The sequence below is a fragment of the Hyla sarda genome, chromosome 3, assembly GCF_029499605.1.
Source record: "Hyla sarda isolate aHylSar1 chromosome 3, aHylSar1.hap1, whole genome shotgun sequence".
Classification (NCBI taxonomy): domain Eukaryota; kingdom Metazoa; phylum Chordata; class Amphibia; order Anura; family Hylidae; genus Hyla; species Hyla sarda.
Genome location: NC_079191.1, coordinates 329,558,939 through 329,574,173, shown reverse-complemented (window position 1 = coordinate 329,574,173; position 15,235 = coordinate 329,558,939). Strand labels below are relative to the sequence as shown.

At 43.2% G+C, this 15,235-nt stretch overlaps 1 protein-coding gene across 13 annotated transcripts in view; it reads right to left on the bottom strand.

Moving 5' to 3' along the window:
• Positions 1-15,235, bottom strand: part of SYNE1 (spectrin repeat containing nuclear envelope protein 1) — a 483,893-nt gene that overhangs the window by 247,376 nt on the left and 221,282 nt on the right. For all 13 annotated transcript variants that reach the window (XM_056567280.1, XM_056567285.1, XM_056567279.1 and 10 more), the window contains 7 exons: positions 8,782-8,932; positions 6,582-6,809; positions 6,167-6,265; positions 5,747-5,934; positions 4,310-4,433; positions 3,923-4,086; positions 95-248 (listed from right to left, as the gene is read on the bottom strand). In XM_056567280.1, coding sequence (XP_056423255.1) covers positions 95-248; positions 3,923-4,086; positions 4,310-4,433; positions 5,747-5,934; positions 6,167-6,265; positions 6,582-6,809; positions 8,782-8,932 — 1,108 coding nt within the window. The remainder of the gene's footprint in view (positions 1-94; positions 249-3,922; positions 4,087-4,309; positions 4,434-5,746; positions 5,935-6,166; positions 6,266-6,581; positions 6,810-8,781; positions 8,933-15,235) is intronic.

The following is a 15,235-nucleotide window of genomic DNA, read 5'->3' as shown; positions in this document are numbered from 1 at the left end:
AATTCAATATATATGATAAAACGGTCTTTTGTGTAAGAGCAATAAATCATATGTATAACAGAGGTAACTGAAGAAGCAGATACAATAAGGTTACCTTATTTAAAAGAATAGCAGATTCATGATCAGATGTGTTTATTTCAGCAGCTTCCTGAAGGTCCTTAAGAAATTGCTTAATCCAGAGGGAAAATTCTAGTAACAAGTCATCAAATTTCTGGTGTTCACTTACAATGGATTCCACGACACCGATCCTAAAAAATGGCCATATCAAGATAGTTTAAAAATTTTTTTAAAGCGGTATTCAGATTTAAAATAACTTATTTCAGAAACACAGGCTAGGGAATTAGTGTCGAAGAGAGCTCAGTACTTGGCTATCTTCAGTAGCTCCACAAACAATGGGATTCCCTCCAGGAGATCGCAGGGGGCCCAGCAGTTGAACCATCAAAAATCTGACACTTAAATGGGCAATCTCATTTAAAAAATTTTAGCTATTGCACTCCTTATGGTAAATAAACAATCTTTCTAATGTACTTTGTTTAAAACGAATTACGTTTTCTATGTTTTCTTTTTGTGTTTAAAAAAGCTGCCACTAGGTGTCCCCCTATCTCTTGCACAGACTTTGGAAATGCAGTCTGGAGTGCTGAGGGGGGAGGGGGTATGGTGCAGGCTTAGCCAATCATAGGTCATCTCACACACTGAACTGCTATGGGATGTGTAGCAGAGTGAGGGAGGAAGTTCTCCCTTGTATGGCTTCAGATGATGTTACACCTGCTGGGGAATGCCCCTTCCCTGTCTGTGAATCTGTCTCAGGAACCATCCAGTGTAGGAGCAAATTCCCATAGCAAACCTCTAATGCTTCCTGAGACAAGCAGAGGTGTCAGCAGAGAGCACTGTTGTAGGAAAGAAAATAACAACTCAACTTCAGCAGCTGATACTGGTACTGGTAGGGTTACGATTTTTTTAATTTTCTGGAGCCAGTTGATATTAAAAAAAAACTTTTTTTAAATACTGGAATACCCCTTTAAGTCCAAGTCAAAAACTGGAAAGGCATTCGGAGTCATGTTAGTTAAATACATCAGGAGTTGAACAAATCTCACTGATGCTTTGCTACAATGTATCGGTCTAAAATCCAGGTTATGTAGCTGTTAGCAGGGCTTAGGTATGAACACATTTTAACAGCTTAAAGGGGTACTCCGCCCCTAGACATCTTATTCCCTATCCAAGGATAGGGGATAAGATGTCTGATCACAGAGGTCCTGCTACTGGGGACCCCCGCAATCTCTCCTGCAGCCCCTCGAGTCATCAGCTCTCCGGAGCTAAGTTTGCTCCGTGGCTGATGACAGGGGCCGGCGGTTCGTGACGTCATTGCTCCGCTCCTCGTGATGTCGCGCCCTGTCCCCTTAATGCAAGTCTATGGGAGGGGGGGGGTTACAGTTACGCCCCCTCCCATAGACTTGCATTAAGGGGTGGTGTGTGATGTCATGAAGGGGCGCATCAGCCACGGAGCAAATGTAGCTCTGGAGAGCTGATGACTCGGGGGGCTGCAGGAGAGATTGCGGGAGTCCTCAGCAGTGGGACCCCTGCGATTAGACATCTTATCCCCTATCCTTGGATAGGGGATAAGATGTCTAGGGGCAGAGTACCCCTTTAAGGACAAAGGGTGTACCTGTTCGGCCTTGTCCCACTCCCCTTTTATGACGGGGGCTCAGAAGCTTACCCTGTGTCATAGCGGGGAGGTCCCAATCGCAGTGATGCCCGGCACTAACTCCTTAGATGCCGCAATCAAAGTTGATTGCGGAGTCTAAAATATTTTTTTTTAAAGTTAATAAATGTGAATTAACCCCTTCCCTAATTCCCATTTAAAAAAAACAAAAAAACATAAATATATGTGGTATCCACATGCACGTAAATGTCCAAACTATAAAAATATAATGTTAATTAAACCTCACGGTCAATGGCGTATACGTAAAAAAAAATATCAAAGTCCAAATTTGAGTATTTTTGATCACTTTGTATTCCCTTAAAAAAATATATAAAAAGTAGGTATTGACCGATATTGATTTTTTAGGGCCCATACCGATAATATGTTAACTTTGAGGCCGATAGCCGATAATTTATACCGATATTCCGGTATAAGTTATCAGCTATTCCCTCCCCCCCCCCCCCCGGCCCAATAGAGGCCGCTGCAGAACAATGATTTAAAGCGGGTGCTTTAAATCAATGAACTGCAGCGGCTTTTGCGGGGCCAGAGACCGCCGTTGCCACCCGCTACTCTCCCCTTGCCTGTCCTGGGGTCCTCCTTAGTCCAACCACTGCTGCTACCCCATTGCCGGTTTTATAATTACCTGTTCCCGGGATCCGCGCTACTTCTAGCTCCAGGGGCGTCGTGAGCTGTCACTGTGACGTCGCATTGAGGACGTCACCCGTCATTGCGAAGCGCACAGCATTAGCGCAGGACGTCGCAGAAGCCTGAAGTAGCGCAGACCCTGGGTCCTGGGAACAGGTAATTATAAAATCGGGGATGGGGGAGGCAATTGGGCAGCGGCGGCAGCAGTCTCGGGCCGGGGGGGCGGAGCATTATTGGCATATCGGCAAGATAATTGCCGATAATGTCAAAAATTGTGAATATCGGCCGATAATTTGGGCCAAACCGATAATCGGTCGATCCCTAATAAAAAGCGATCAAAAAGTCTTAAAAAAGAGCCCTCAAATAAGAGCTTAGAGCACATAGAATACTGTGCGCCAAAGTAATAGAAGATAGGCAGGGGGAGAGAGAGAGAGGGGGAGAGGGGGAGAGGGGGAGAGGGGGAGAGGGAGGGAGAGAGAGGGAGAGGGAGGGAGAGAGAGGGAGAGAGAGGGAGAGAGAGAGAGAGAGAGAGAGAGAGAGGGAGAGGGAGAGAGAGAGAGGGAGAGGGAGAGAGAGAGAGAGAGAGAGAGAGAGAGAGAGAGAGAGAGAGATATTGATTCAAAGGTTGTTGAATTTATGATTTACCCTGTAACCTCCAGGGACATTTTTTGTGGATAAAGTTTGACCTCACATATCATGGCGCAAAAAATTAGCCCTCACATAACCCAGAATACTGAAAAATATAGTTATAGAGGTAAAAAAAAAAAAGGAAATTTTTAAACATACATACAGCCCCCATACCGCCCTGTACGTGGAAAAATACAAAAGTTATAGGGGTCAGAAAAGGTCAATTTTAAACGTATACATTTTTTTCAGAAGTAATACAAAATCAAACCTATATAAGTAGGGTATCATTTTAATCCTATGGACCTACAGAATAAAGAGAAGGTGAAATTTTTACCAAAAAATTTGCTGCGTAGAAACGTAAGCCCCCAAAATTTACAAAATTGTGTTTTTTTGGTCGCACAATGATTTTTTTCTCCGTTTAGCCATAGATGACTGATAAAATGACTGATGTCATTACAAAGTAGAATTGGTGGCGCAAAACATAAGCCATCATATGGATTCTTAGGTGCAAAATTGAAAGGGTTATGATTTTTAAAATGTAAGGAGGAAAAAACGAAAGTGCAAAAACAGAAAAACGCTATGTCCTTAAGGGGTTAAACACAAATAAAACATAGAAAACTTGATTTTTTTAAACAAAGTACATTAGAAAGATTTTTTATTTACCATAAGGAGTGCCATAGCAAAAAAAAATTTAATGAGAGTGACCATTTAATTTAAAACACTTAAGGTATGCTGACTTCACTTCACTTCAATTTACCATTAGTTTGGACTTCAAAAGGTTACATATATTTTTACAACTTAGATTTTTGATATAATCCCAAATTTTATTTTCAAATGCCTCCATGGCTTTTATGATTAATAAAAGGCTGGATAAGAGAACATGTGCAAGCTAATAAGATTTCTGTGTTCACAAAAATTACCTAAATATATATATATATAGGAAATACATACCGTTTTAGAACAGCTTCTGGTAGTCTATTCCATCTGAGGGACAGGTTTTCAAGGTGGCCCCTAAGTTGCTGTACACTGTTCTCATCAGATGTTGCATACAAAGATGCACACAACTGGACCAGAACTGTATATCGCTTAGACTGTGTTAACTCCTCTTTCAGATCCTGGGGGGAAAAAAAAGGAAAATATATAAAGCTGCTCAACCTATCAGTTGTCCAGCACCCAGAATTTTATAATTTTGTAACTGTAATTTACTGGGAAGAATCAACTTTACTACTTTTTTGCTATGTATTTCACATTTATTTTGGTCACTGCACGTGTTCAAAGTCATAATCATGAATCTACAATAATAATACTTTTGTGGTGAATTACATATAATATTCATACCTGAAGGGACTTCATTTCAGTCTCCAGTTTTGCTCTGTCTGCAGAGAACTGTTCTTGCAGTGGACTGACCAAAGCTTCAATACCATCAAGCCAGGTCACAAAAGTTGAAAATTCCTTTTCTTGCCTAAAAGTGAAAAGGAAAGTATTTATAAATACCTGGACATGTTGGCTTGGTCAGTAGGTGGAATCACACAGATATTTTGGAGAGGAAATTCATTTTGGATTCAAGTTTTTTATCCCATAGACTTTAAAGGATGTTTTAATTTTTTAACTCCATTTTACAGTTTATACCCTGATTTAGTCAAGATAAAGTTGTTCATTTATTACTTATCTTGTACTAGATAAATCCTATAATGCAATAAGGAGTTAGTGTATCCTACATAAAATAACTGTACATTGCACTACACTTCCCAGGATGCAAACTATCAGAGCTAACCATATTTAGTCACTGATCCAACAAGAGATTTCAGCCCTGAAGCTATAGAATTGTAATATAAAATTGTTAGGCTATGTTCACTTATCATAAAATGAAGAGCAAAATACGTCCATATTTTTTATCTAATAATGTGCACAATGAAAGTCAATAGAAAATTGTCAGTCAGTGCACACATTGTTTAAAAAACGTCTGTAATTTCAAAGTCGGAATTATGGTGTGTGACAGCCAATCTTCAATGTGCTTTTAAAGTGTACACTATTACATTAAATATACAGTCGTATTTTATTCCTATTTTTTTTACGGACAAATATTACTATTCATTTTAGAATGTGTGAGCATAGCCTAATATGTTATTGCAAATCCGGACTTTAATACAGACTTGAACTCAATTGAACTCAATTTCATTTAATACAGACTTGAACGCAATTTAATTGACAACACAATGGAAGTTTTTTTTTTCCCAAACTACTGAAAAACATCCGTGTGGATTAATGAATGCACCATGGGTTCACAACTGGCTCTGTTAATTGTCTATGGAGCAAATTTTTGGCCACAGCAGAAATCTGGAGTCTCTGCAGTGGTTTTAGATAAAATTCACAGAGTAGTAGGCTGCAGTAAATCCTGACTGTGTCAATATGCACATTACTATATTGCGACTCGTTCAACACCTAAGTAGTATGGAACCATAACGTAGCATGGAACCCATAATAAGGCATCCAAAGGATTCTACTGCACCTCTTACACCTTTAATTTTATACAGAAGAAGATATTTTGGTGTGCCCTAGAAGCATTACTTTTAGGAGAGAATACTGTATCCTTATGCCACAGTGGCCCTCTGTGTAGCCTTGTGAATACTCTTTGCACGCATGAGGTTTAACATATATAGCTAGTATATAAGGAAAAATTCTTAAACTATATATCTGAAACTTTATGTCTGAAACTGTGAAACATGTGTATCTTAGTTGTTAATTTACTGATTGCATAGTTTTCTAAAGTCTTACCTCTGCCAATGGACTAACAATTGCTCCAACAAGGAGAGTCTTTCTTTAGCCTGTGTAGTCACAACCTCAAACCGGGTTTGAAGGTTGGAAATGGCCTGTACTACTTTACTCTTGTTTGTGAGTTTGCGATTGCCAGCACTCAGAGAATGAATACTGTTCTTCAACATTTCAACATCATGGCACAGATCCTAAGGGGGGGAAAAACACGTGACCAATGAAAAAGCCAGTGATTTGTAAATGTAATAAACAATGGACAATCTTTTAAAATGATACAACCTGTCTAATTAATTACAAACCACCTCCACATGTTCTTTGTTAAGACCCACTTGTCTTTATCATCTAAAAGTTATATTGTAATTCCACATACCATTACTTTGAAACTAAATCTAAATAAAACAAATAGTTGTTCAGCCACGATACCTGATGGGAGTGAAGGAGCTTGTATGTTTCTGCTGCAGAGGAGCAGTTGTTAACTGGAAGAGTCAAAGTCGTCTCAATAGTCTCTAAAGAAGTCTGAATCTGTAAAAAGGGCCAACATGTTATAGTCTAACACTTCTTATTATCTAGTCTAAATACCTGAACTAACCCATTAAGAAAATCAATAGAAAATCTAATCCCTTTACTGAAATGTTTTTATAATTTTAGAGTAAAGTATCATATTATCAAGGGACAACAGCATTGCAATTCAACATTTTTCTCCAAAAATATAGGTACTAAAAAGTAGTACCATTCATCAAGGGTGAGGATGGATGGTGAAAGCATAAATTTACTCTAGATAAATGGACTTCGTATTGTGCGCTTTACCAAACAGCATTAATTCATAATTTTTATTTACCTGTCTAATTGTGTCATCAAACTTCTGTTGCTGTTCCGCAATGCCCAAAATACTTTGTTCTAGTCGATGTGTATGTTCTTTCAGCCCATCCCAATACTTGGCCATCTGTGATAGCTTGGCTTTTACCCGAGCCATCTCTGCACAGCTAAGAAATTCAGCAAATGTCTGGCTTTGTGCCTCAAGATCTTTTACTGCATTTGATTTATTCTGCAGATCCTTCAAAATTTCCTATAAAAATAATATTAAAGGGAACTTGATCAGTTTTAAAATAACATGGAAAATACGACAAACATTTCAAATGGATTTTTCCTGCTTAGTTTGTTTTTGCCAATGGTGTTCTTTTACATATTGCACCATACAGCATGTGAAACATCTTGTTTAGCAGTTGTAGCTCAATCTGCAGCATAGTTTCCTTTGTACAGCAGTGCAGCATGTTCCAGAAGCATCAGCAGGCTGCACATTCAGTTGATAAATCTGACATAAGCTAAAGTGATATAATGTTAAACCTGGTTTTGTTTTCTGATTCTTCTCTACTTCAAAACTATAATTTATTAAAACCTGGGCAAGCAAAAATTAAACAGTTGAAGATGGCAACCAATCAGATTGTTTCTATAATTTTAAAAAGGCTTCTAAAAAACAAAAGAAGCAATCTAATTGTTTGCTATGGGCTACTGCACCACTTGTCTTCTATACAAGATTTGATAAATCTCTCCCTTAAAGTTTTCGGAATTATGATGTTTGACTGTATAGTGGCATAAATACATGAATAAGTCTGCCCTATTGTTTTATTAGAAGCTGCTGATTTTCAACACTTTACAGCTTTGTAGTATCTGTTACGTTATGCGCTTTGGTCACACACTCTGGCCATGAGCGCATGGTCCCGCTACCTGCTGCTGCCGGTGGGGCTGGGAGCCCCAGTCTGTCACTCACCTGGTGCTTCTCCTGCCCCCGCCTCTGCCTCTCTGCTCCGGCGCATGTGTCTTCGTCCCCTAGGGTGCGCACGCCGGAGCTTTAAGTTTTAAAGAGCCAGTGCGCTCATTAATGTAATTCACCTGTGGCTCATTGATAAATTCCTCCACCCTCCTCACTTCCGTGCCAGATCTTTGTTGCCTTGTGCCTGAGAGAAAGCATTCCTGAGAGTTGCCTTGCTGTGTATCTGATCCTTTGCTCTGTGACTTGACCTTGCTCCTCTGCTCTGCTATGTCCTGAATACGCTACTGTGCCGCCTGCCTTGACCTTCTGCTATCATGACTATGAGCTGCCTTATCCCTCCTGTGCCTCGCATCTCCTCAGCCGCCTGTGTGGTTGAGTCGTCCTAGAGTTAGCGACCTGGGTGCCGCCTGCCGCAGCAAGTCCTTAGACTCCGCTCCATGATACGGTCTGAGTCATCTGCCCCACAGGTCCAGCGGATCCGCCGGTGTTCCTGTCTTCTGAAACGTGAGTGTTACAGTATCTTTCTGTGGGGTTTTATAGCCTGAACAAGGCCATACTTTGCAACATTGGGACATTTTATTGATCAAGGGTCTATTCACATGTACAGTATTCTGCGCAGATTTGATGCACAGGATTTCAAGCTGTGTTCAGTCATTCAGTTTACATTGAAATTTGAAGCAGAAAATCCTGCGCATCAAATCAGAGCAGAATACTGTACGTGTGAATAAACCATAAGGGGGATGTCCAAGGGTTGAATACAATACAGTAGCTGTAGGAAATGCTATAAAATACGAAACATTACCTGTTAAATCTCCCGTCGCTCCAATGTTGATGCCTAAGTGCCCCCTTCTGGTCTTTGATTATTTTTCTGCAGTGATGGCATGCTTTATAGCCATGTGACCGCTGCAGTCAATTACAAGGCTTTGTTTTAATGTTGGGTTATATACCACATGACTACTGGATCCAATAATGAGCTGCAGCGGTCACATGCATATACATAATTATTCCAGGGAAATAAACAAAGTCTGGAGGTGGTCACTGGAGCATGGGGTGACAGGGGATTTAAAAGATGAGTAATTCTGGATTTTCTTTAATTTTACGTTTCATGCAGGTACTGTAATTTCTTCAAATGTCAGCACAAATTCAACATCCGCTTATAAGTTATAGAGATTTGATAATAAGCAGTGGGCACAACGGTTACAGGAAATACATTCCCCTATTGTTTAAAACAAAAACCAATCAAGCATCTAATGGTATAAACATTCACCTGGATATGTGTGACTTGAAGCTCTGGTGAAATATCAGACAGTTCTAGATCATTAAGTTCCTTTTCTCTTTCTGACATCCAAGTGGAATGGGCCTCAAAATAATGTTCAAACTTCTCCCAATTATCTTTAGCCAACTCCATTTTCTTGATGCTTTAAAAAACAAAAAAAACACAAAACATGTTTTATACAAACAAATGATAACAAATATATTTTATACTCATTAATTAAAATGGCTATAAAGAGAAAGTCTCCGCTGGGCGCAAGAAAGCTAAGCCCATCTACCTCCTACAGAGGATCCATGCTAAAAGGTAAAATCAACACTTCCCTCTTATCTATGATCCCTAATAAAGTTATAGGCAGCTGTACCTTGTGTAGCTTGTCAGATCAGTAGTGTGGATTATAAACAGACTCTGAATAGGTGCTCTAACATCCATGGGCTCTTTGTAAATTCACCAGAAGTTACTTTAATTTTGAAAGTAGGCATACAATAACATCAGTGATACGTTATGGGGGTATATTTCCCCTTCTTCAGACTCCCTGTATGAAACTTTTCTCCTTGCTCATATTGTGTGAGCTCCCAGCAGGAGAAAGTGGGCGTTCCCCAGCAGACGCAATGTCACTGAAGCCTGCAAGAGCTGTGCCTCGCCATGCCCCACACGCACTTCCTGATTCTGGTCTCCTGCCAGGCTGGGAGGAGACCAAACTGTTTGACTTGTGGCAGGGAGCAGAACAGAGCCACCTAGTGGCCGTTTTTTTTAAAATCACATTAAAAACATATAAAGGTTGAGAATTTTAACAGAAAGTAAATAGCAAAGTGTCTTATAATTACACAAGGAACAATATATTAAAAGTTTATTTTGGTGCCAGTTACTCTAACCTCTTGGGGACGCAGGGCATACGCCCTGCATCCCTGATCCTTAAGGACTCCGGGTGTACCTGTACGCCCTGGTCCAGTTTAACGGGTTTAAACCGTTCTCACCTGCAGAGAACCGGTTAAACACGGTAGGTTGCGGTTGCTATGGGCAGCCAGGACCCACAGCTAATGCCGGGCACAGCCGATCGGGCCGATGCCCGGTATTAACCCTTTAGACCTCGTGTTCAAAGTTGATTGCGCGTCTAAAGCAAAAATAAAAGAATCCAGGCAGCCCAGCGGAGCTGATCAAGACTATCGCGACAAAATCGCGATTTCCCGATCAGTTTACCGGATGAAGGGAGGGTCCTCACCTGCCTCTTCAATCGGCAATCTACTGCTCCATGCCTGCGCAGCAGGCTTGAGCAGTAGAGCGCTGGTTACACTGATCAATGCTATGCAATGGCATAGCATTGACCAGTGTATGTAACCAGAATATTGCATGTTTTGACCCCTATGAGGGCTTAAAAAAAAAAAAGTGTAAAAAAATTAATAAAAAAGTAATAGAAGTTCATTAACCCCTTCCCTATTAAAAGTTTAAATCACCGGGGGGTGTGGCCAGAATGGAGAGTTGATCGTTCGCACGCTACGGTGCTCCCGCTGGCTCAGCTCTTAAAACCATGTTTACTTGATTCTGTACGGGTCTTGACTCACCTGGTGGCCTGGAGGGAGTTGCGGTGACCCTGCTGTTTCCTCTGGTGCTGCTCTCAGGTACTGGAGGTGAAGGAGTGAAAAGAGTGAGGAGCACGGAGGAGTGCCGGCGCTGCTGGTGAGCAGACGCTGGCGGGAGCTGCTGGCTGTGCGACTCTGACGTGCTACGAACCCCTGAAGGTGACGCAGAGGGCTGTTGGCGGGGTGGCCATCGGGTCCCCTGTGCGGGAGGATTGGAGGGAGCAGCTGCCATTGAGAAGACGTTCGTGGGTGGGGCTTCTGGTTGCCCTAGAGACTCCCGGGCAGTGCTGCAGGGGATGGAGAGCTGCGGCTGCTGAGGAGGGAGCTAAGTGCTGATTAACCCCTTGTGCACTCTGTGATTCTGCTGCTGTAGATTCTGCTGCTGATTGAGGGGGTGAAGTGGGGTCCCCTGTGTGGCATCTGACTGGTTCTGAGGTACCTGCCCCCTGATCTCTAACCCAACTCTTCGGGGATCAGTCCCCCCCCCCTTCTGCTCTCCTGGGAGTGCTTCGGTGTTGCTGCTGCTCTGTGCCGTGGGGCACTCCACATCGCTATCTTGCTCTTGCTTCTGTATTCCTGGACTTAGTGGTGCTTACAGTGTTAGTCAATATGGGGGGTCCGAAAGGGTGCAACAAGAAATCTAAACCTGCGGCTGAGACAGCAAGACAATCTACTGGGGGATGTGGCTTCCTCTGATGAGGGACCTCTGCCTGTCGGTGCTCTGCTTAGAGGTGACTCCTGTGCGCCAACCCCGCTGGCCTTCAAGTTGATGAACTCAGACAGGACTTTGTGATACTTCACCACGAACTCTAAAGCGCCTTGAACGCACTGGGGAGGTGGAACGCCGGGTCTCCACTATTGAGGATATTCTGCAACCTATTCCTGCACAGCTGTCCTCTATGCAACGGCAAATCAGGACTGTGCTGGACAGAGCTGATGATCTTGAAAATAGGCTCAGACGCAACAATATCCATCTGGTGGGCCTCCCTGAAAGAGCAGAAGGCTCGGATCCTGTGGCCTTCCTGGAGAAATGGCTGAAAGAAATATTACCTCCTGACACCTTGGCCCTATTTATATAGTTAGTTGAGGTTGGGTTGGTGGGAGGGTGTGGGACTGCTTGGGTCGCTAGAATTCTTGCTACCTCCATGAGTTTAGTATTTCAAGGTCTAGGTCTACACAAGTTTAGTGTTAGACAGGGTTTTGTTGGGGATGCATTTGTTATGAAATGTTTTTCTTTTTGTTTTCGTGTTTGTTTTTATGTTTTTCTGTTTGTCCGGTCATGTGCTTTATCTGTGGTATGCTTGCTGTGTGTTCCCAGAGTCTCCCAGGAGGTGGTGCGGTTGCCCAAGTAGGATGGTAAGTACATGCTATTCTTGTAGTGCAGCGTGCGGGTGCTATGCCACGATATACAGCTTCTGCCGATGGTGTTTTCCGTATGCCAAGAATGGGGTCTCTTAGAATATTGAACTGGAATGTTAAAGGTCTCAACTCCAAATTTAAACAGACATTGTGCTTGGATTTAAAAAAAAAAAAAAAAAAACAGTCCCCTCATCTGGTTTGCAAGAAACCCATTTAATGGTTCAAAAGATTCTCGCCTTGAAGAGGGCTTGGATTAGCATCAGGTTACCACTCCCCCTATACTTCCTCTGCAAGGGGTGTTTCTATTTTGGTTACTAAATCCCTTCCCTTGGTTATTGATCAAGTGTCTTGTGATCATTTTGGGAGGTTTGTAATTATTCAATGTTCCTTGCATGCCCTTAGTCTGCTTTTGGTGTCTTTATATTTCCCTCCTCCATTTCATGTTGACGTCTTAGAATGTATTCCCTCAAAATTGTTAACGTTTCCCTCTCTACCTGTTCTCCTTTTAGGTGACTTTAATGGGGTCCCAGATCAGGGTGTTGATCGAACTGGTGCAGCAGATTCTGTCTCTCCTGGTCTGAATGCCTGGAGTTCAGTGTTGTCCCTTACTTAGGTTTGGCACTGGAAACATATGTCTGACCCATTGTTCTCCTATTACTAGGTAGTGCATAAGTCGTTCACCAGGATAGACTTGGTTTCGCCTCCTCTGATCTTCTACCATTGGTAAGTGACTCATTGTACACCACTAGGGGGATCTCTGACCACTCAGAACTCATAATTTCCCTTGGCCTGGGCCCTCGCCCCTCCTCCAAGGTATGGCGGATGCACACGGGCTGGTTGCAGGAGGAGGTGGTGACGGCTTCCTTGCTGGCTGCTCATAATTGTTACTGGAAACATAATAGGTCCCACCCTGACATATTGGTGCAATGGGATGCATATAAAGCTCATGTTCGAGGAGGATTTTTGGCGGGGGTGGCTGGTCGGCGATGAGAGTATGTACTTAGGGAGAGGGCATTGCAGGTTAAGATTGGGGCTTTGGAGGTGGAGGTGGTGGTGTTGTTGAACGGGAATGGTTGAAGGCCCAGAGAGCTCTAGTAATCCTTCAGAAGGAGAGGGTACAGAATCGATCGGTGGATAGGGAAGCAGCCATATTTGAATTTGGGGATAAGAATGGTAGGTTGCTGGCATATCTGGCTAGAGAGAGTAAACCTGTGACCGCTATTCCCTGTATTAGAGGGATATATGAGATACTGGAAACTGACCCGGTTGCCATTAAGAGTGTGTTTCGGGACCTTTATTCTTCCCATTTACCAGCTGTTTCTGAAGGCTTAGTATTCTTTTTGAGGAGTGTCCCCCTTAAGCCCTTGACTGCAGACCATGCGGACGCTTTAGATGCCCCCTTTTCGGATGAGGAGGTCTCTGTAGCTATTGCTTCCCTTCAGCCGGGAAAGACCCCGGGGTTAGATGGCATGATTGGGGACTGGTACTGGATGAATGAGGAGAGGCCGATTACTATTTTACAGAGCCTCTTTAATGCGGTTTTGGAGACTGGGACTCTCCCTGACTCCATGAGGGAAGCTCTGATTGTTGGCCTTCCTAAGCTGGGCAAGGATCCTACTTTGCCGGATACATATAGACCTATTTCTCTCCTTAATGTGGATATTATATTACTGGCTAAAGTGTTGGCTAATTGGCTGCGTAAGGTTATGGCCGCTGTCATTCAAAAGAGAGCATAAAACCGACCGGGTGAGGGTAACGATTAAATGGAAAAGACCCTATACCGCAGGCGGTTGTGTGAACTCACGCACAACAAAGGTCAGCGTGAATGAGTAGTAGGGCCTGGTCTGCAGCCTCCCAACCAAACAAGCAGTAGTAGATGTGGACTTCCAAAGAACAGCGGGTTACCATGGCGCTGACCAGGGATAGGCACGTCAGGTGAGTAGAAAGAAAGATTTCATTTAAAACAATGCAAAGCATTTCACCGCGCTTGCGAGGCTTCATCAGGCCTGATGATGCCGCGCAAGCGCGGTGAAACGCGTTACACTGTTTTAAATTAAATCCTTCTTTCTACTCACCTGATGTGCCTATCCCTGGTCAGCGCTGGGGTAACCCAACATCATTTGGAAGTCTACTGTTCATCCTGACCAGACGAGTTTTATGCCAGGGAGAGCTACAAATATTAATGTACAGCGATTACAACTCAATATAGCTGCAGCGGACAGAGGCCTCAGGGGGGTACGTGGTTAGCTTAGACATTTATAAGGCCTTCGATTCTGTGAAGTGGCTGTATCTGATGGGTGTTTTGGGAGTCCCTAAGTTCCCCCCTTGGTTCCGGGCGTGGGTAAGGCTGTTGTACGATTGTCCTAGGGCCCGGGTGCGAACAAATCTGGAGATCTCTGAGTCCTTTCGGTTGGGTAGGGGAACAAGGCAGGGTTGTCCTCTGTTTCCCTTTCTGTTTGCCCTAGCAGTAGGTCCCCTGGCTACTGCCATCTGAGCATTCACTGTTATTCATGACGTATGTAGGGGTTCCTTAGAGGAAAAGGTGTCCATGTATGCGGATGATACGTTAGTTTATTTGGCTGACTTCCAGGGTTCCCTGGGGGCCTTGTTCTCCCTTTTAGCTGATTTTGGTTCTTTTTCAGGCCTCAGGGTTAATTGGGGAAAGTCTTTCTTGATGCCCCTGTCTATTAAGGTAGACCCTGTACCGCCTCTTCCCCATGGGCTACAAGTTGTTACTCAGTTCCAATATTTGGGTGTGGAGGTTTCTCCTTGTGTGATGGACTATGTAAGGTTGAATTTGGAACCGGTGTTGTCATCGGTGACTGCTAAATTGCAGGCTTGGTCTTCCTTGCCCCTCTCTTTGGCTGGCAGGATTAACATTTTTAAGATTATTTATTTACCTAAGTTTCTGTATCTCTTTCATCTTTCTCCAGTGATTCCCCCTAAACAGTAAAAATGAGTGGCGTTTTGAGGTCCTTCTATTGGCAAGTCAAGCCTGCACGATTGGGTCATGCGCTGCTCCAGGCGTCCAAACAGCGGGGTGGTTTGGCTGCCCCTAATATGCACAATTACTTCCTAGCATCTCAATTGGTGTAGGTTGCCTGGTGGATCGACCTGGATCTGCCAAACATTTCCACTGCTCTGGCTGGAGCTCTCATGGGTTCATATGAAACATTGACTAATGTCCTGTATAGATACACCACTTCTTCCAGACAGTTGACTCCTATAAGAATAGTGGATGAGGTGTGGTTGGCAGTTTTCCGGCGCTTCCCAATACCGGTAATGTCCCCCAGGGCACAATTGTGGTGGAATCCTCATTATGAGCACCTACAGGGGTTGGAGGCTGCTCGTTTCTGGAGACATCATGGAGTCAAGTTCACCATGCATTTGTTTGAGGAGTTTTCCTCCTTCCAGAAGATGTGTGACTGCTTTCATCTCCCTCGGAGTGCCCAATTTTGGTACTTCCAGCTGAGACATGCGGTGGTGGCGCAATTTGGCTCTCTTGATGTGAC